At 44.0% G+C, this 21,010-nt stretch overlaps 1 protein-coding gene across 3 annotated transcripts in view; it reads right to left on the reverse strand.

Annotated features, from left to right (window-relative positions):
• The window catches only part of TRIM33 (tripartite motif containing 33), a 505,710-nt gene extending 484,947 nt beyond the window's left edge, over positions 1-20,763 (reverse strand). For 2 of the 3 annotated variants that reach the window (XM_078644394.1, XM_078644392.1), the window contains exon 1: positions 20,269-20,747. In XM_078644394.1, coding sequence (XP_078500520.1) covers positions 20,269-20,629 — 361 coding nt within the window. In that variant the 5' untranslated portion in view covers positions 20,630-20,747. Of the gene's footprint in view, positions 1-20,268 lie in introns of all 3 variants that reach the window. The other variant, XM_078644393.1, reaches the window with a different exon arrangement.
• Positions 20,764-21,010: the final 247 nt, after the last annotated feature.

The raw sequence follows: 21,010 nt of genomic DNA on the forward strand, positions 1-21,010 counted from the left end.
CTGTGGTGTTGCTGTGGTGTTGCTGTGGTGTTGCTGTGGTGTTGCTGTGGTGTTGCTGTGGTGTTGCTGTGGTGTTGCTGTGGTGTTGCTGTGGTGTTGCTGTGGTGTTGCTGTGGTGTTGCTGTGGTGTTGCTGTTTGGGCGTAGATATTGCCCAACCCCTCATTGTTTAAGAAATATTCTGAGGTCAGACTGAATTTGTGGTAAGGGGCATATATCAAACTGTGTGGACAGAGTGCAAAATCAGTATAATGTAATATATATATATAGAAGTACTGAGGTCAGAGACAGAGAATGAAACAGCAAAGTAAGAGTGTCTGTGTAGGGGCAAATAAATAAATATGCGACAAAGACAGAGCTAGTTAGTATTTGAGGAGAGCAATGGAATAGAAAGATACCCAGAAGGAGGAGAAATGTTGATAGAGAAAAGAGAAGAGAGAACGAGTGCTTGTACAGTGGTAGTACAGCACAAGGGTAGATTTCATGTACCAGGGCTTCGAGTTGTATGTTGCTGTGATGGAGTATGGTTACCATGCACATAAATAATAAATGTATCTTCCCGTGCGCTGAACAACCATTCAAGATAAATTAATGGTAGATCGACAGAGGAGCCCAGACTCTCAGAAACATAGGCTGGGGAGGAAGAGCTGTTGGTAGACGCAGGTCTGCTGATGCTGCATGGAGCGCAGCCAGATGGAGGAGGACGGGCACACAACTGATAAGTTGTGGGGCTGCAGCGGCGGTTTATGCTGCTGATCAGCTGCTGTAGGGGAGGAGAGAAGGGGGGCAAGTTGGAGGCTGGCACAGCTGCTCATTACTGTAGCTGTTAGAGGCGCATCCAATGGGCAGGCTGTTTGCCGCGAAAGTGAAAAAAATGCGGGGCCGTGAAAGTCGGATACGTGCGACAAATGGTAGTCTGGTGTGAGGCGTGGGGGGGCAGGGGAGGTGGAGGGGGAGCAGGGGAGCAAGCGGGAGTGGGAGGGAATGAGCAGGCCAAGCGCGCGCCTGGCGAAGCTTCACGCTTCAGTAGACAACATGCATTGGGAGGAATCCGGCTTGGAATCCTCTTGGTCAGAGACTTTGTTTCAACTACATTACTCTCGTCTGTTTATCCCTGCGGGATAGAATAGTCGAGACCTAAAAATAAAGCAGAGCATAATGGTTTCATAGTTGTACATATTCTTTTAGCGGCGTTGCTCCACATTCGAGTGCATTCCTTCTTTATAGGGTGTATAGTTTGTCACTAGTAGTCTTGGTGCGTGACATGAATCATAAGTGCGTATTTTCTTAGATATCATACCCACTCAATCTTGATCATACATGCAGTGGGTGTCAATGCCTTTCTAAAAATTCATAGAGTGATTGGCATACAGTGAGAAATTTCAAATATTCACTGCTCGTGAAATGACATGCTTTTCTTTGCAGATTCATACCCACTCAAAGTTTTCCTCTCAAACGGTGTGTCAAGCTTACCTGCCAACATTATTGGGGCATCTTTCACGTGCTTATAAACCCTGGTAAAAGAAATGGCATTTTTAGGGGCATGACCGGATAGAGCACGTGTTTACTGCTAATGGGTGAGAAAACCAAAGGATGTCTTTCGCCGATATTAAAAGTTTACACTCAAAGTCCCAGGACTTACTTTAAACTAGTTGTAGTTGGACCTCATGGATACCGTGGGGGGCCTTTTAGTGAGCGTTCTGTGGGTGAAAAGATAAAAGTATACAAGTATAAATGCCATGGTGGTTTTTTTTTTGCCGTGGTCGCATCACGGGGACTCGTGGTCCCAGAGCCCGTCCTTGCAATGCTATGCTGTTGTTAAGCCAAAGTGAGCGCAAACAGAGCCCCCACCCGGAATACACTTACTAGTCAACTAATCGCGGCCCGTCGGAAACCTGCCGAATGCCCCCACGGAGTCCCGAGGATGGCAGAGGACTCATTATCGTGTGTTTATAAAGCTGGTTCCATTAGGACATCCGCCGAATGCAGGCTATGCAGCGTGATCAGCTGCTTGTGACGTATTCAGAACAGGGCATGTGCCTTGTGTTTGTTCAGAGATCGTATGGAAATGCACTAATCCGTACGATGTTACCCAGGGATTTAGGCGAATGTTCCCCAACGCGGTATTGCAAAACTTTATTCAACACCTCAAAAGGACAAGTATGACAGCTCCTATGCATTGTAAATCTGGGGCCAGAGTTAGATTGAGGTTATTTTCTTTTTTAATACTTTAATATAGAGTCCCCATTAACGGGAACACTGGTAAAAAACAAAGTGGCAGGTTAATACGTATGTCGTGTCCTGTCAATGATTTACACTGTGGTTTTAAAAAAAACAATAATAATTCTATTCTAGAGTAATTAACTCTGGGTGTACATAAAAGAGGGTGTGAAGTAATCTGAGTCAGCAGTGTAGATTCCCTTCTGTGTTGCGCTTGAATAGGGTATCCACCCATATTATTGAGAGATAATAATTCAGCTAGCAATAGAGGGAGACCATGAGATTGCGCGAGTTTGGGACTGCATTATACCGTTCATCTTTGTCTGACCGTGTTCCAGGGTATATTATCATTTAAGCCAGACACATTGGTAAAAAGTCTCTATACCCAGCGTTGTTCTTTCTCGTACAGACGTTGTGTCATATTTTCCCCTGGATTGACCACTGTATGTCATTGGTGGTGTGGTTCATGGTAAGGAAATGTTCCGTCAGTTCGGTGGTTATCTTTTTACACCTGATGGTGCTTCTATGCTCACATATACGTTGTTTGACTTTTCTCCCTGTCATGCCCACATATTGTGGGCCACACGGGCAGGTAATGAGATATACCACATTATGGCTGTTTCAATTCGTGTGGGACCTTTGTGTCCAGATCTTGTTTTCTTCCAACGTAAGTGTTTTTGTGGCTGTGGTCAAATGACACACGCTGCAATTTCCGCAAGGCTAGTGTCCAGTCACTTTCGGTAGACCCCAGGCGCTGAGTACAGTCGTGGGTTCTTCTGTTGCATATTGTCTAGGGCGGGTCTTCACTAGTGTGTCCCTGATACTTCTTGCTCTTTTAAAAGAGAAGAGGGGTTTCTCCCAGTGTAGATGCCCTGTGTTTAGTATGCTCCAGTTTTTGTTTATGGATTTTTTCATCTGGTTAGATAGGGTATTGTATGTAGTTACACACGTTAATGGTGGTTGTTTTTCTTCTCTGACCTTATCCTCTAGGAGTTCCTCTCTGGGTTGGTTTCTTGCCCATTTTTGGCATTTATTTAAGATGTTATCCAGGTAGCCTCTGTGTGAAAGTTTTTCAGTCAGGTCATTAGCCTGGGTGCGGTAATCCTGTAGTTTGCTACAATTCCTTCTCAACTAGAGGAATTGGTGGTATGGCAGATTCTCCTTTAGTGCCATCGGATGGAAGCTCTCATATCTTAGAGCATTATTTTTAGCAGTGGATTTGTGGTGAGTCCTGGTTACCAGACCCCCATCTTCGTTAGTGATAGACTAGGTCGAGGAATATCCTTGACTTTTTGTCCATTGCGTGTGTAAATTTCAGGTTGTTATCACAGGTGTTGATCCATGCGATGAACTCACTTAGGGTGTCTTCTGGTCCTTGCCAAATGGCAAGGACGTCGTCAATGTATCTCTTCCAAAATACAATATGTTGACGAAAGGGGTTACCCTCGCCCAGAATGAACTTCTTTTCGAAGTCGAAGACGTACAACCCTGCTACACCGGGGGCTAATGTGCTTCCCATGGAAGTGCCCCCAGTTTGCAAGAAAAGGCTGCCCTCAAACTACTACCTGTCATTTTTAGATAATAAACCAATCAAGCATGCAGCTTTGATCAGTGGCTTGTCATAAGTATTTATGTTTGGGTGTGTGGACTATAAGCTCTTAAAAGCCCCATTTCAGTTGAAGCACACAACATCTGTACTAAAGGAATTTAACATTTTGGCGGAGCCCTCTCTAACCAGTGCTTCTTAATTCTCTTTTTCTGATGTTCATATAAGGCCAGGCAACAGCAGTACTAATCAAGCCAGACAAACGTTTGCCACTGGATTCAAGCTAGCCTTGCTGATATGGGGTGTTATCCCGAAATCGGTCCCAGGATGCTTGTTTCGGGTCCAGGGAAGACCTAGCTTGGCAGTTCGGGCTGGATTGTTCCCATTAGATACGGGGTCAAGACTAATTTGCATATGGCTGGGTCTGAACTGGGGTGGCGAAGTGAGCTCAAAAACGATGATGGATTCAAGCCAGATCTGCGACTAGGGGTGAGTGTCTGAAAAGTTTCAGCGCTCCGTCCATCTCTCCTTGCGTTTGTTTAGACATAAAAGACAATCACAAGAAGTGAAATGGCCCATTGAAGGAATCCAACATCAAAAATACCCAAAATGCAGTAAGACACAGCAAGAAGACACGTTGGCCTGGGAATATTTCTCTGCTCACTACCATGGGATTTGGTCCAGGATTCCTAGGATTGGTGTGTATTCTTTATGCTGACCAGTGGCGTGTGTAAGAATGGGGCAGGTGGTTTCTGATAAATTCCCTATCTGCATGGGCAAGAGAAACTAATGTGCCTTATCCCCTCCCTCATATTTGCCCATGCCATGGAACCTTGGCCTGTCAGCTGCGAAACATGCAGTAGCTTGGGGCATAGGTGAATATGTTCTATATCCCATAATTTCGTTAGTTACAGTTACTGGCCACATCTTCCTACGAAACATGGAATCGCCCCTCCCCGATCTAATGCGGATAGTGGAGGACTTCGGTTCTCTCTCTGGCTTACAGGCAAATTGGCACAAATCCTGTGTTTTTCCTCTGACACACACACCAACAAATGACCGTTTAGAAAATCCGGAGTCATGCCAGCGGTGGTGTTATGATACCTTTGAGTATCTGGGTATGCAGATCAATCACTCAGACCGAGACATTAAGAAAGGCAATCTTGACATGGCCGTCAGGTCCATACGACGTTTGCTCCCCGATTTGCGTTCACTCCCACTGTCCCATCCCTATCAGATTTCAGTATCAAAAACGCTCATACTTCCTTGATTGCTGTATTATTTTGCAGATCTACCTCTCGTGTTCCGTATGAGGGTTTTCGGTGACTTAGAAAAAGTTTGCTGCAGGAGCTAATTTGGAGTTCCTGCCGCCGTTGGGTGGCGTTGACTTCTTTGCTGCGTCCCCCCACGGATGGCGGACACCAAACTTTGAGTTATACTATGCCGCAGCACAGTTACAGTAGCCCATGACCTGGCTGAGCGACCAGACACATCCTGAATCTTTGCTTGCCTGCCTGGTCTGCAAGGACAGGCTATTTACACTTGGCTTTCTGACCCAATTCTCTGTTCTACACTTGGTTCCTGTCAAATTGCAGTGGCCCTCACTTGCTGGCGCATAGATTTACATGCCAAAGACCCTACTCTACCGTACTCCCACCTCCATCCCAAAAGTGGGGCTTGCACTTACTGCACTGGACAATGATATCTTTTGACCCACGCCCATGGACCAACGCTGCGATCACACAGACAGGGCATCTCTATAACGAGGGAACACTCATGTCATGACGGAGACATACAGATTGCATGCTGGTCAATTTATTTCGTATCATGTCCTGCGTCGGGTGGCCCATGAGACGTGGGGTGCTGGGGAGGCCGAGCTGCCACCATCCCCAGCTCTGTCTACATTACGGACGTCTGACTCCACAAGCCACGCTATGTTTTTGTACTCTGCTCTCAACACTACCCCAACTGACCGAGCAGTGAGGGCTCATGCTAGATGGGAAGCAGTGCTCCACCAACCGCTTACTGATGCACCCAGGGTTCGCACCGTATGGCTGACCAAGGTTTTGCTTCATTCAATTTAATTACTTTCACCACACCTACCTTTCATCAATCCATATTAAATGCATGTTCCCAACAACCTCCCCGGAATGCCCCCAAGGCAAACTTCAGAATGCAGATTTCTTACACATGGTATGGGCCTGAGCACCACTATCACAGACGTGGACAGAGGGAACTTCTCAATTGTGGCGGAACTATACACACACACCCTTATCCTCATCCCCTGAATCCCATCTACTGGGATTGAGACCTCACGCAAAAGGGGAATTTACACTTTTAATGCGTCATCAACCTGGCCTTTGTTCGGTATAAGCCAAATATAGCTATGGTACGGAAATCAGTTTTTTGGCCCATTGGACCCCCCTCTGCAAGATTTATGGACAGTAGAGCTCTCTCAATGTTGACCAGTTTCTTCTCTCTCCTTTTCCTTTCGCTTTCCTTTATTCTTACCCCAACCTATTCTTTCCAGCTGATGGCGAGATAGTAACGCAACTGAAAACTTTAGATGTAGGCCATGACTGCTAACTTACAGGTTGTGTATCTCGTTAAATCTATTTGTGTGTGTGTGTGTGTGTGTCTAAGATGTGAGGCATTAATGGGTTGTTATCCAAAGTGAGGTAGAAGATTCAAATGTATTTTAAAACGAGGATTGGAATTAACATGTAGACTATCAAAATTCTCATTGAGTTCACTAGCGAAAGCCAAACAATCAATACAACTACTAATGTGTTTAAAGAGGTAATACACCAAGCAATACTAGACTGTTCTAATTATCAAAAAGGCCAATAACCACCTAATAACTTGGCAAAGCAAGTGTTCCAGGTAGGGCATTTACAAGGTTGGCTCCACTACACAAACTGTGGAAATAAAATTGACAATTGTGCCCCATCATTTCCCGGTTTCTGCCTGACAGCCATTTTTCTCATTCAGACAAGCACCCATTCTGTGTGTGACATCCATTTGGTCTTCAGACCCACAAGCAAGACACCATGCCTCTGGCACCCCCGTTCATTGACCACACATTTCTGTGGTTCTGCCAATACTAGGAACCAGCAGCAGATAGTTCCTGTTTTAAGAAGTAGTTCCTGTTCTTAACTTTAAGACACCCTGCACCTGGCATCTTAGTTCATTGACCACCCCTTCCTGTGCTTCAGCCAATTCCCAGAACCAGCAGACAGTTCCTGTTTTAAGAAATAGTTCCTGTTCTTGACTGCAAGCCAGAGAGCCGATGGTCTCTGTTTTACACAAGATAGTTCCTCTTTTTGACTCTTGTGGTTCAGCCAATTCCCAGAACCAGCAAGATAGTTCATGTTTTACACAAGATGGTTCCTGTTCTTGACTCTAAGCCAGAGATAAACCCCCGAATGAGGAAGGGCCTTCAACTGAAAGAACACATTTCCACACATCGCATGCCCTCTCACGAGACACAAGACACGCCCCTACCTTGACACATCTGTTGGAAATTTCTGCTTGTCACTTCTCTTTTCTTCTTTTGCCTATTGACTGAAAACTGTATAAATATTCTGGTGTGTGAATAAAGCTGCAGACCACTCCTGTACCCGCTTGGTGCTGGAGCTCTCCCCTTAACTCGAGTTACTAGACCCTTTTTTTTGTACTCGGGCACCACAGACTCCTCTCTTTGCTTTGACTGAAATTATGATTATTAAGTATAGAAATTCTGAGATGAGGTAATATTGAATTAATTTACCACATTAATTGGCGCCCGAACAGGAACGTTCCCTTTTTCCCGCACGCTGGCGATATTGGACCCGGTACTGTCCTCTCCTGACCTGTGACGGACTTCAAAGTGCACAACGCGGGGAATTCCCGCTAACTCCCTCGAGGCGAAGAGGGGGACCGACTGCGGCCCGGTATCCACACGAGGCGGTGAGGAAAATTGCGGAACGTCCTGAACCAGAGCCCAACCTGTGAGGAGACGAGTCTGAGGTTCTGAGAGCCCCACTTTAGAAGCTGCGCGCATTTCAAGATCTTCAAGAGGCCTTCCAGTTATTTTTTCGGTGAGTACTGCTGAAAAGTATAAAGACGAACCCACAGCTTTTGTGGGTGCGGTAAAGATACATGTTTTTTTTGGTTTCTCACCTATCTTTGGTGAGGACTGCTAAACTAGTATAAAAGACGGACTCACCACTTTGTGGGTGCGGTAAAGATACATGTTTCTGTTGGTTTTTCACTTATTTTGTGAGGACTGCTAAACTAGTATAAAAGACGGACTCACCACTTTCGTGGGTACGGTAAAGATATATGTTCTGTTTGTTAAATCTTTGAAAAGTCTTGCCATCATGCCTATTTTCTCGAAAATACGTAAGATAGCAACCAAAAGGAGTATTCTTGAGAAGGAAATCCCCCTTCCTCCTCGGGATACTCCAGGAAACTTCATGTATGCAAAACATGGTGTTGGTGCAATTATTTATTGTGATTTATGGGTGGATTATACTAAAGACCTAGAACACAGATATAGATGGCCTGAAAATGGTACTTTTGACATGGAATGTATTATAACATTAGAGGAACAGTTGTGGAAGAAAAAGGGAGTCCGCCAGTCACAGAGTGACTCGGTGGAATTATGGAGAAAAGAAGCCCATAGGAGGCAACAGAAGGAATTGCATAAAGTTGAAAAGGGTAAGAGAATGTCAGAGCAGGCCAAGAAAGAACAGTTACAAGAAATAGGGAAAGAAGTAGTTAGTGAAAGGAATAAAAGGGAACAATCAGCCATTTCTACTGGTTTTTATCCTGTATTGACATCTGCACCTGAAAACCTAAACATTGCACCACCTAAGACACAACCTACCGCCCCATCACCAGAGGATACTTTCACCAATTTCCTCTTAGATACTCCACCTCCATATGAGGTTCCAGTAATTCAGCACCCTCTGCCTCCGCCACCCCTTTTACAACATAACACACCACCTCTCACTCCAGAAGGGGGTGCAGTAGGTCCAGACCCAGGTAAAACAATTCCCGACTGCCCCTATGACCCGACTCCGAGCAACACAGGGGAGGCGGGCCGAATAAGTAAAATACTTCATGACTCCTGGGAAGAAATAAGGCAGATATCTACCAGCAATTGACACGTTTCTTCAAGCGGCCTCTGAGTTTCTTCGTACTGGAGAGACCTCACGAGCCATTAACGCTATGACTACAAGAAGATCGCACCCTGTAAAAATGCACATGTATAGGTTCCTCCTTTGCTGTTTCATAAAACACATACAAGCAGAGGAAAGAAATGTATCTTTTTGACTTATTAGATTCCGCATCCGACCACACTATTCTACAACTTATAAATGATGCACTAGACAGGTTCACCCGTAAGGTGACCCGTATTCTGCCAAACTTGCAAACAAATGAAGAGAATAAGAAACTTGAGGAGGAAATTACTGAACCTACTGAAAAAGTCCTATCTGTTTGTTCTTCCGCCCCTAATTCACGAACACTCCCGCCTACATTCCTCCAAGGTCACTCTGAACGGTCATCTCCAGACGAGTTATTTGAAAATACATCCGATGCATTAGACTACTGGTTAGACCAGGAACCTCCGCTTACACCACCTCCGCTTACACCGGAGGAGGAGGAAATAGCCAGAACTGCGACCCTATGGGTCTCCCAATATAAGATATATGGCAATGATCTCATAGCCCAACTTTTTCTAGTATTACCACGCTCACAAAGATTAGCAAGTCTCTACATGGTACAACATCTCATCACACTCAATGACACTCATTTTAAACATGATCCAAGACTCGAAGATTTTCTGTCAGACTGCGCCGATAACATGTTCCTCCACAATAGTTCAGTTTTTCTCAACACATTTATAGATTTTAGACAGAAATACCAGAAAACGACTGAATATAAATCTTTCAATAATACTTGTGGACCAATTAATAGACTTCCTCAAACACGCCAGTTCCCCATGAGAGAGGTCCACCCCAGAGCTGACACGAATGGCGCGCTACAACGCGTTTTTATTTATGTACCCTTGACAAAACTTGAGTTACTAAGGATAAAAGAGATGGTTCCCTCCCACTCAAAGGATCCTGCTGGATTCTTTAAAGAATTAGGAGATGTGTTAATGATGGGAACATATACTCTTTCTGATATCACAGCAATTCTGAAATTATTTTTTCCATCGGGTATATATATGACAAACTAAGAGAAAAAAATTGGGAAGTAGCAGGTGAACACATTAGATGGACCGAACTTCAGAATGACGAAAATACTAGAATAGCAGGTCAAGGTATAGGAGACAGACTAAAAGCACTTCCTGGCACTATTTTAAAGGTGCTACCACAGTTACTGACTGTGAAAAAGGAGGACTGGGATACCATTTCCTCCTGCAAACAGAAACATGGTGAAGACATAGGAGATTATTACACCAGACTTGAAAAAAAGTTTTGCGGTAAATAGCGGCCTTACGCCGACAAGCGAAGCTTACCCGCATCTGTTTGTTTCCAAATTAGTAGACAACGCCTTGCCAGCTATTAAGGAAAGAGTACTAAAAGTAGAAAGTACCTGGCAAGCACATACACCACCACAGGTGTTACAAATGCTACAATATCACCAATCGCATTAGGGATGAAGAAGAAAATTATAAGAAACGCATGAAAGATACCAAGATGAAAGCATTAGTAGCCCAAACTGCACCTCAGCGCCAACAGACACCAGGTAGCCAGACAAACGTGAAGAGCACTTGTAATTATTGCAAAAAGGCGGGACACTTCGTTAAAGACTGCCCTGTCTTAAAGCACAATTTGGCTACTGGTAAGACACAGCCTCGTCCATATCAGCCAAAACAGAATGTTTCCCAAGGCAGTTCAACACCTTCAGTTCCACCGACAACACAAATGGCCCAAATGAACATTATAGACAGCGACTACACTGAATACTACCCAGATTTTTCATGATGTTGCCCAGGGAGAGAAGATGACAAACTGCCCCTAATCCCCATCCCAGTAGATCGGAAAGGCCCATGTATAGAGGTCCGACTTCTTGGGGAGGATAGAAAGTTTCTACTAGACACTGGGGCCAGTAAAACAACAATAAGCCATCAAGAGGTCCCAGAGGCTCCTCTCTCGGGTTCAAAAAGTATTTCTCTGGGTTTCTCCGGACAACCTGTGACAAACGCCACGTCAAAACCACTGCCCTTGCAGGTTGGTCCCCTCACGACAACTACAGATCTTATATTGACAAAATCAGGTCCAGAAAATTTGCTTGGTATAAAAACATTGAAAGAATTAGGAGCTGTTATCGTTTGCTCACCTAAAGATGTCAGATTATTTCTACGAGATTTTAAGGGCCACTACACAAGTAGAGAATTAGACGAGCGTTTGAAAGATTTGTCACACACCCTTTGGGCCACTGATTCCACCACAGTAGGATGTATGGAAATAACACCTCACAAGGTTACACTGAAAGAGGGAGCCCAACTACCACGTATAAGACAATACAAAATTCCACCTCAAGCTGAACAAGCATTAATGTTAATTATTCAGGACCTAATACAGTCAGGTGTGATTAAAGAAACAACTTCGAACATTTGCAATTCCCCTGTTTTACCAGTTCATAAAAAAGTGGAACCAGGAACACCACCTGTCTACAGACTAGTGGTGGATTTGAGAGAGCTCAATAAATGTGTCATTCCACAACACCCTGTGGTCCCAGACATCTCCACTTTACTCACAGCCATAGATGCAGAAGCAACGCATTTTTCTGTCATTGACTTAAAAAACGCATTCTTCAGTATACCCATTCACCCAGACAGTCAATACCTTTTCGGCTTCTCCTTACAAGGACGAAGTTTCCAATACACAAGAGCTCCTCAAGGTTTCACCGAAAGTCCAAGTGTATATAGCCAAGCACTGAAAAGACAATTGAATAGTATTCAAATGCCCACGGATACAGCCATACTACAATATGTTGATGATATCTACATTACGGCCAGATCTGACACAGCATTTGCTGAAGCATCACTACTAGAGCTAGAATTCCTAGCTGCAAATGGCCATAAAGTTTCCCCTGGTAAGCTCCATTTTGTTTACAGCAAGTGGCATACTTAGGGCACTTGCTGTCAAAGGAGGGTAGGCAGCTTACACAGGAACGCATCCAACTCATACAACAAATACCACAACCAACAACACAGAAACAAGTTCGAGCTTTTGTTGGTCTCACCTCATATTGTAGACAGTGGATCCCGCAATTTGCATTAATTTCTAAACCATTAGTGCAGCTGACAACACTCGAAGCTGGCGCTACTCCACAATTACCCTGGACAGATGAACACACGCAAGCTTTTCAGTCTCTTAAAAAGGGTATGTGTCAAGCCCCAGTGTTAGCAACACCTGATTACACCAAAGATTTTACCTTGTTTGTAACAGAAAACTCAGGTACAGCACTATCAGTCCTGACCCAACTTCAAGCAGACAGACTTAGACCATGTGGTTATTTTTCAAGTACATTAGATCCAGTAGCACAAGCATTAACTGCATGTCTAAAATCAGTAGCAGCTACTGCACAAGCTATTAGACAAAGCGATGCTATTGTATTGGGACATCATCTGATAGTCCAGGTCCCACACGCTGTAGAACTTCTGCTAAACAGAACGCAAACACAGCATCTGACAATAGCCAGACTCACCGAATATGAGAGGACGCTTTTTCAGCCACATATTGAGATTAGACGATGCAACATTTTAAACCCAGCAACACTGATGCCACTGACCTCTCCTACTGAACAACTTCACGATTGTATTGACATAATTGATTTAGTGACCAAACCCAGACCAGATTTACAAGATACTCCCTTTCTAAGGCAGAAATGACACTTTTTGTTGATGGTTCTTGCATGAGACTCCCCACTGGAGAACTAGCAGCAGCCTATGCCGTCACAAATGGTACAAACACTTTGGAAGCACACACGATAGAGATACTGTCAGCACAAGCAGCCGAACTCATAGCACTAACACGAGCATGTCACTTAGCAAAAGGAAAATCAGTTAACATTTACACTGATTCACAGTACGCTTTCGGGGTTGTACACAACTTCGGCACATTATGGAAAGAGAGAGGATTCCTCACATCACACGGGTCTAAAATACAGCATGCTACACTCATCACTGCCCTCGTAGAGGCCAGTCAGTTACCAGCGAAAGTTGCAGAATTAAAGTGTAAAGCGCACACAAAAGGAACCGATGAAATATCAAAAGGAAATGATTCCGCAGACAGTGCAGCCAAATTAGCAGCAAACACAGAATTGAATATACTACACCGCCAATACGCAATACGAGACCCCTTTTCTGACATCCAGGATGTCCAAAGTCACACCACACCACAGGAACTGCTTGAATGGAAGGAAAAAGGAGGGGTCCTTACAGATCAGGGTTGGATGACACCTGAAAGAGCAGTATGGTTTCTGCCGGGTGCTATGGTACAGGTTATAATAAACACCATACATGGACCAGCGCATCTGGGAGAAAAAGCAATGTTAGACAGCATACAGAACATATGGCACAACAAACATGTGAGAGCTGCAGCCAAACAAAAAGTTAAAACGTGCATGATTTGTAATCAGTTCAACCCAGGTAAAGGCACAAAGGTGGAGCAGGGTGGATTCCAACCCCCTGACCATCCATTTGAAGTTCTCCAAATGGACTATATCCAGATGAAAAGATGTAGAGGTCACAAGTATGTCCTAGTTGTAGTATGTGCTCTGACCAGATGGACAGAAGCCTATCCCGTCCCAGATTACACTGCAACGACAACTGCTAAGCAACTAGTAAGAGAATATTTCCCGAGAAATGGGTTGCCCCGCATCATCTACTCAGACAACGGCCAGCCCTTCTCCTCTGAACTCATGAAGCAAGTGTCTCTTCTGTTAGGGAACACTTGGAAATGTCACTGTGTAAGACATCCCCAAGCAGCAGGTCTAGTAGAGAGACACAACCAGACTTTGAAGACAAAATTGGCCAAGATATGTACAGACAAAGGCGTGGACTGGATGGTAGCCTTACCGCTTGCCCTCTTCTACATGCGTATGGTAGTACATTCCAGAACCGGTCTATCTCCGTATGAGGTGGTCTTTGGCAGACCACCAAATATGTGGGGTATGCCAATGCCTAAAAGAATTACTGATGTACACAGCAGAATATTGACTGATTACCGGGCTTCCTTGATGTCTGCACTCCAATCTTGTCGTTCACAGGTAGCTGCAGCCTTCCCTGACAAAACCGCCCCTGGAGAACACACCATCCGACCCGGCGACTGGGTGATAAGAAACTTCGACAGGACCAGTCCTCTTCAGCCCAGGTGGAAGACTCCGAAGCTCGCGCTCCTAACCACGCGGACGGCGGTGAAGGTCGAAGGCAGGAAGGGCTGGCTACACGCGAGCCACTGCCGGAAATATTTTGGACAAAGAGACACTGTTGCCAGCGACACTGCCAACCCTAGTGACATTGTAACAGAACAATCTTTTGTGCCCTTGGAACTGACCCCACAACAAGAATATAAATCAAAGTTGAGGTCTGCCATCCGGACTCTGGCTAATTAAGTCCACCGGGCGCAGGTCCAGTGGTGAAGCGGTTGGAGCATGGGGATGGATTTAAACACCTTGACTATGTGGGAAATAGATAGAATGAAACGCAGAAACAAGAACTTTAAGAAATTGCGTAGTGGTTCTATCATATGTTTAATGATATTGTTTTTCTTCATAACCATTATGACGTGTCTTGGTTGGATCCTCCACACTGTTTTTCCTCCAACACCACACACCTCTCATGCACCCAACAGCACGCAGGAACACACATATCATGACCTACCCCCTCATGAACAAGCCCATAGACTAGCCTTGCAAAACAATACCTTTAAACAGATGTTACACTACACTCATCAGGCCAGCAATAGCACAAATTGCTGGATATGTGGCCGCCTCCCACCTCATCAGAAAAAGGGAGGGATGCCTCTTTTCCCCTTTCCATTTTCCTATAATGGGACTTGTGAAGCCTGGTTCGCCCTAATAACAGCTGACGATACTACCCCCACCTCATGCCCTGACGGAAATAATTCATGCAAGAATGGGTGGCCTTGGGGGGGGGGGGGGGGGGGGGGGGCGGCTTAAACAGGGTACTTAATGCTGCCTGTTACCCAAATGAGGATGGAAATCCTCAGGCGACAGGTACAGTCCTAGAAAGTGAAAAATACAAGAAAGGGAACATGACCATGTCCTACAAGATGTTAAATACCAAACCTAAAAAGAATGCTGGTCCCCCTTCCATCTCGGTCTCACCAGTAAAAGGACACCTGTGCATCCAGAAAAATGGCTCTGTTCCATTAAGGACACAGTGACTGTCATACCACTATAAGTTTTGAAGACAGAGGAAAGTCCTCATTTGTAGCATCTCCCCATACTTATTTCGTCTGTGGCCAAATGGCCTATGTGCAGCTGCCCTTGAACTGGGGGGGAACTTGCTATATAGCATTCCTGTTACCCCCTGTCTTTGTGGCCCATCAACTTACCACCGAGACCTCCTAGTGCCCCATGTCAGACATAAAAGAACGATCGAAACCTCCTTGGTTGACCAAACAGAAACCTCATGGGAACAGTATACAGATTTTAACAAAGGGTTCTTCTTCTTTGTTGGCCCTGTACAAAACAGCAAGCTTATACGCAGGTTGACAAGGACCTTAGAGGCTGTTGTAAACCAGACGGCGTCTGCCCTGGGGAGTTTAACCCAGGAGCAGTCCGCCATACGATTGGTTACTCTCGAAAATCGCCTTGTCCTTGACATCATCTTGGCTGACAGAGGCGGAGCCTGTAAAATTATAGGCTCTAGCTGCTGTATATTTATTCCTGATAATTCCCCCATCTGTATACACGGCCATAACAAAATTACACAAGATAGCCATAAGTTTACATCAAGAACCTGGCACTTGGACGTGGTCTGATTGGTTCTGGAAGATTATATCGTCCTGGGGATGGCAACTGCTGTCAGCAGCAGGTATAATATTCCTGATAATAACTGCCTTTGCATCCAATGTGGTCCTGCTCTGTGCGGTCTATGCGCTGCAAACTGCATTCCTAAACCACTTGTCGAGCAGAGAGAAAGGGAAAGAATTATGCTACAAGAATGTATAGATAATCTCATGCAAATTGAGATATAATGTAGGTACACTCTGGGGCAAGGAGGGAATGTGGAAATAAAATTGACAATTGTGCCCCATCATTTCCCTGTTTCTGCCTGACAGCCATTTTTCTCATTCAGACAAGCACTCATTTTGTGTGTGACATCCATTTTGTCTTCAGACCCACAAGCAAGACACCCTGCCTCTGGCACCCCCGTTCATTGACCACACATTTCTGTGGTTCTGCCAATTCTGGGAACCAGCAGCAGATAGTTCCTGTTTTAAGAAGTAGTTCCTGTTCTTAACTGTAAGACACCCTGCACCTGGCATCTTAGTTCATTGACCACCCCTTCCTGTGCTTCAGCCAATTCCCAGAACCAGCAGAAAGTTCCTGTTTTAAGAAATAGTTCCTGTTCTTGACTGCAAGCCAGAGAGCAGATGGTCTCTGTTTTACACAAGATAGTTCCTCAGCCAATTCCCAGAACCAGCAAGATAGTTCATGTTTTACACAAGATGGTTCCTGTTCTTGACTCTAAGCCAGAGATAAACCCCCGAATGAGGAAGGGCCTTCAACTGAAAGAGAACACATTTCCACACATCGCATGCCCTCTAACGAGACACAAGACACGCCCCTACCTTGACACATCTGTTGGAAATTTCTGCTTGTCACTTCTCTTTTCTTCTTTTGCCTATTGACTGAAAACTGTATAAATATTCTGATGTGTGAATAAAGCTGCAGACCACTCCTGTACCCGCTTGTTGCTGGAGCTCTCCCCTTAACTCAAGTTACTAGACCCTTTTTTTTGTACTCGGGCACCACAGACTCCTCTCTTTGCTTTGACTGAAATTATTATTATTAAGTATAGAAATTCTGAGATGAGGTAATATTGAATTAATTTACCACAAAACTTTAAATTTAAATACAGCACGCCTCCAAAATGAGAATCAATGAGATGTATAGGCATTCAATGTAGATTTTGGAAAAAAAGAAAACATTCATTTGACCTTCTATTGTTAATCCAAGAATGCTGCTAAAGGTTTGAGTGATCAAGGTTAAGGCCACAACTATCCCTACCTTTAGGTATAGTTAAAAAAACATCTTCCACAAGGGGATAAACTTACTAAATTTGGTTCAGTCAAGCACCATGGGTGGCCAAAGAAATCCATACCACCACTGCGCTATAGCAAGTATATTTTGTCCGCTTGACCCTACTCCCTTTTACCAGTATTTACATAAAAGTAAGGATTGTCTAAAGGAATAAATATACCAATCACAACAATGGAAAATTCTGAGTTCATGTTTTAAAAAGATAGTTTAGGTGCAGTCAAGTATACTCTAAAGGTTTAGGTATTCTCAAATTGTGGTCAATGGTACCAAACACACACAATAGAGGGTCAATTTTAAAAACAACTCAAAAAAGCAGAAGAAAAATGCATAAAAATATAAAACCACATCTTCCCAATCAGGCAACAGCTCATAAGGTAACAGGGCAAAAGGACACTATGAGGTAGTATATGTGTGAATACAACAGAAACTATGTTTCAAGCAATTGAGTTGCTATCAAGCTTACAGTTGGCGTTTTTAAAGGCTTTTGACAGGCAACTCTAAACCACAAGCTCAAGATTTGGGTGGCGTTTGTGGATGAATATGTGGATAAATAGAAAATTAAACATTAGGTATTCTGCGGGTTGACAGTGTTAATTTATTTTGTTCCTATCAATGAACCCAAAACAAGGTCTACAAAGAAAAAAAACAAGCAAGACAGTGATCATCATCTTATGTGCACACATCCAACTATTGCAATTGGCTTGCACTTCAGTACATGTAAGGCGTTTGAATAAAGTACCTTACCACACCTGAAACTGACAATTCATTACATCACTCACATTTGCCTTCAAGTGCATTTTATTTAATACACAATCTATGTTATACACAATCTATAAGTAAAGACTTGTTAGAGAGCCCAGCTATTAGCACAAATCAAGTTGCCAAACCAGCAATTTACAGTCGTTTTCAGTAAAGACCAATCAATTAAACTGGGAAACTTCACAGTAAGAGATCATGAAATACAACTAAAATATAATAACAAAAAATAATCTTAAGCAACACTGGTCCACTTTAAAAACAAGATACATATTAGCAACACAATTGCATTCAGCTAGACATTCAAACGAATTCTCTATCCTGTGAAAATTTAAAGCAGGTACCAACACATTATTACAGAATAAACAGAAGTAAGGATACAGATGAAAAAAATATCACAAGAAAATGGTCAGATGTTAAGATATCCAGTCAGTATGCAGTTGCACTTCTCTTTTAAATAAAAAATAAAAAAGGAAATATGTTATGTTTTGAGGTAATACGTTTTCAGCAAAAACAGTTAACATTTTGAAAATGTAACTGGCAAATATTGTTTTGACGCATTTTTTTAAGCAAGCGTTCCATGGAGTCCTGCAGCTTGGTACAGAAACTACCTTCATTTGAACGTCTGATCGCTTGTGATGAAAATAGAAACGAGCTACTGGGTTGAATGCTCCTGTCCCTCGACAACACCAACGATAGAAAGAATGCAAATATAGGACATCCTATTACATGACCACAATTTAGATTTAATTTAAATCACGCTGGGTATCCACATATTCTTCGTAAGACCAAAGTAGGGTTAGAATATAACGTTACTAAAGCTTCAGCAGCTAATAAAGGTGTACTTAAAACATACGAAGTAGGAAGTTATGTTGAACAACTGTACATTAATCAGTACAGTAGCACATGCGAAAACAAATGACATCTTCGCAGCAATGAGCGCTCCAAAACATTTTTTAAAATGTCAACATACAGACCGAGTATGGTTTGGGTAGAACGGTAAGCACGATTGCATTGACATCTTTCTTTGCCTGGAGGTTATGCGCACAGGTAGATATTCGTTCCGTCGAATGTCACGACCAAATGCGACCAAGTTGCACTCTTGACAGACCAATATGGGGTCACTATTTGGAAAGGAACCCAATGCAAGGCTCCGCCCCTCGTATCCTTCTCACTGTTGGGTGCAAATAATCGTAAACTGAATATGTTCTTTGAAGCTATCGATTTTCGCTCGTTACGCAGGGGAACCTCGAACGAAGGAAAAAAATAAGGAAAAAACAATACTCGTTACAGTGCAATTAATATGCAACGAACAGATTCGACGTCTTCAATTAAAATTCTGCTACAAACAATGCTGCCTCACTCACTGATCACAGTGATTGATTTTACTATTTTGATTAAAGCACTAGCACTTAAGTGATATTAAGAACAGTTAAAACAGCCCGGACTTCTAACACCCACACTGAGTGCACAAAGATTATCATCTATCCGTGCACAAATACACTCAAAGTTACTTACCCAAGGATAAATGAATAGAAATTTAGAAAGAAAATCGTGTCTCCATTAGCACCATTCACAGTAAACAGCAAAAAAGCCTACAGAAAATATGTTTAAAAGTTTATAATGTGTTCACATCGTTGATAGAACAATTACTATGGTTTCGAATCTGAAAACGATGCTGAGGTACAGTACTAATCACATTTGTGGGCGGATTTTGTCAGAAACAGTATCCTATCCAAAATATAAAACTTAAGGGAAAGTCCATCATTAAACTGCCCCGTCCTGACATATGACGAACGCTACGGTATACACTCCCTTCAAGCGAACTAACAGGTTACTCGCTCCTAAAGATCCCGAACTTCCTAGTGCGCTGGACAACAGAAGAGTTATGATACAGTCTAATCACCCATTCATTGTCTCCATGAATTACAGAGAAAAATACCTATCTATGCAAAGAGTGCACTCTGAGCACAAATCTGTGGGTACTCTTTAAGCCCCATAAAATAATTTAGAGCAGCGACTTCAGCTTGCTCGATTGGACCATACTCCAAGCAACGTGTCGTGGCGTTTAAAAAGCAAATATCAATAAATACAAAAAAATAGAATAGCGGGAGTTACTTTGCACCCCGCAAACACGCACGCCTAAACAAAACAGTGACAGCTCTTTAAATCGCCGAGCTGTAGATTTAACCCACCGCAATCACAAAGTAATGAGATCAGTACCCACGCTCCCCAAAAAAGACAGATATCTTTAACAGATCACGCCCACTACCTTCTCAAACAAACTGTCAAAGCACAGGTACACTACCCACAACAAAAGTATTGGTTATATAAAAATGAGTATGTACTAGGCAACCTTTGATCACTATCATACCAGAAAACAGCATTTGGTTGGCTCTAAGAGATCATGTCGTCTGCTAAGCAATGCTCAATAGCCGGCGTACTGCTTACCTTGTTGGATGTCACCATTACTGCCTCCAGGAAGGGCCACGCTTAGCTGCCTCTCAGGTTCGGGGAGGCAGCGAAGGCAGAAGGAGTGCAAGCAGGGCAGCAACTTAGGCTCAGCTTCCCGGCTCTGGAGGCTCTGCTTGCACACGGCGCAAGTATCCAGTAGGTTCACAGACAAGGCAGCTGCTGCCACCGGTGGAGCTGCAGGGCTTCCCTCCCCTTCTACAGGCAAAACACCCGATTGCTTTTCGGCGCTCTCGGCCTCCTCCGGGGCGAGAGATTCGGGCTCAGGGGCAGCTCCACCCCCACCACTTTCGACGCTCACCGAGCTTTCGCACTCCCCGCCGCCTTTGTTTTCCGCCATGTTTTTCCTCTTTGAACCCCGACTGACCGTTTCACGCTCCCCCCACGTACGCCAAGAAGCGAACGGGCAGCGCGCTGACGCAAACACTCGGCCCCGACGCTGGCACAGTACGCCGATGATGCTGAGAAGACCGGGCAAACGTGGATGGGCCGCTACGCATGCGCAATACACAGAGCCGTCTGACGCTTCCAGTAGTTCTGCCGCCATATCTGATGTAGTCCTTACACCTTGACTTCTCAGTTGACATTTTTATTGAAACCGAAACTCAGTTATTTCTAACGCCACCTGTAGTTTAAGCATAGATGCTGCTCATCTAATGTCGATGGTCGTCAGAGATGCAGGACTGCAAACTTCGGTATTACCAAAAAGAGGTTTCAAACT

Source organism: Lissotriton helveticus, chromosome 5_1 (assembly GCF_964261635.1).
Source record: "Lissotriton helveticus chromosome 5_1, aLisHel1.1, whole genome shotgun sequence".
Classification (NCBI taxonomy): Eukaryota; Metazoa; Chordata; class Amphibia; order Caudata; family Salamandridae; genus Lissotriton; species Lissotriton helveticus.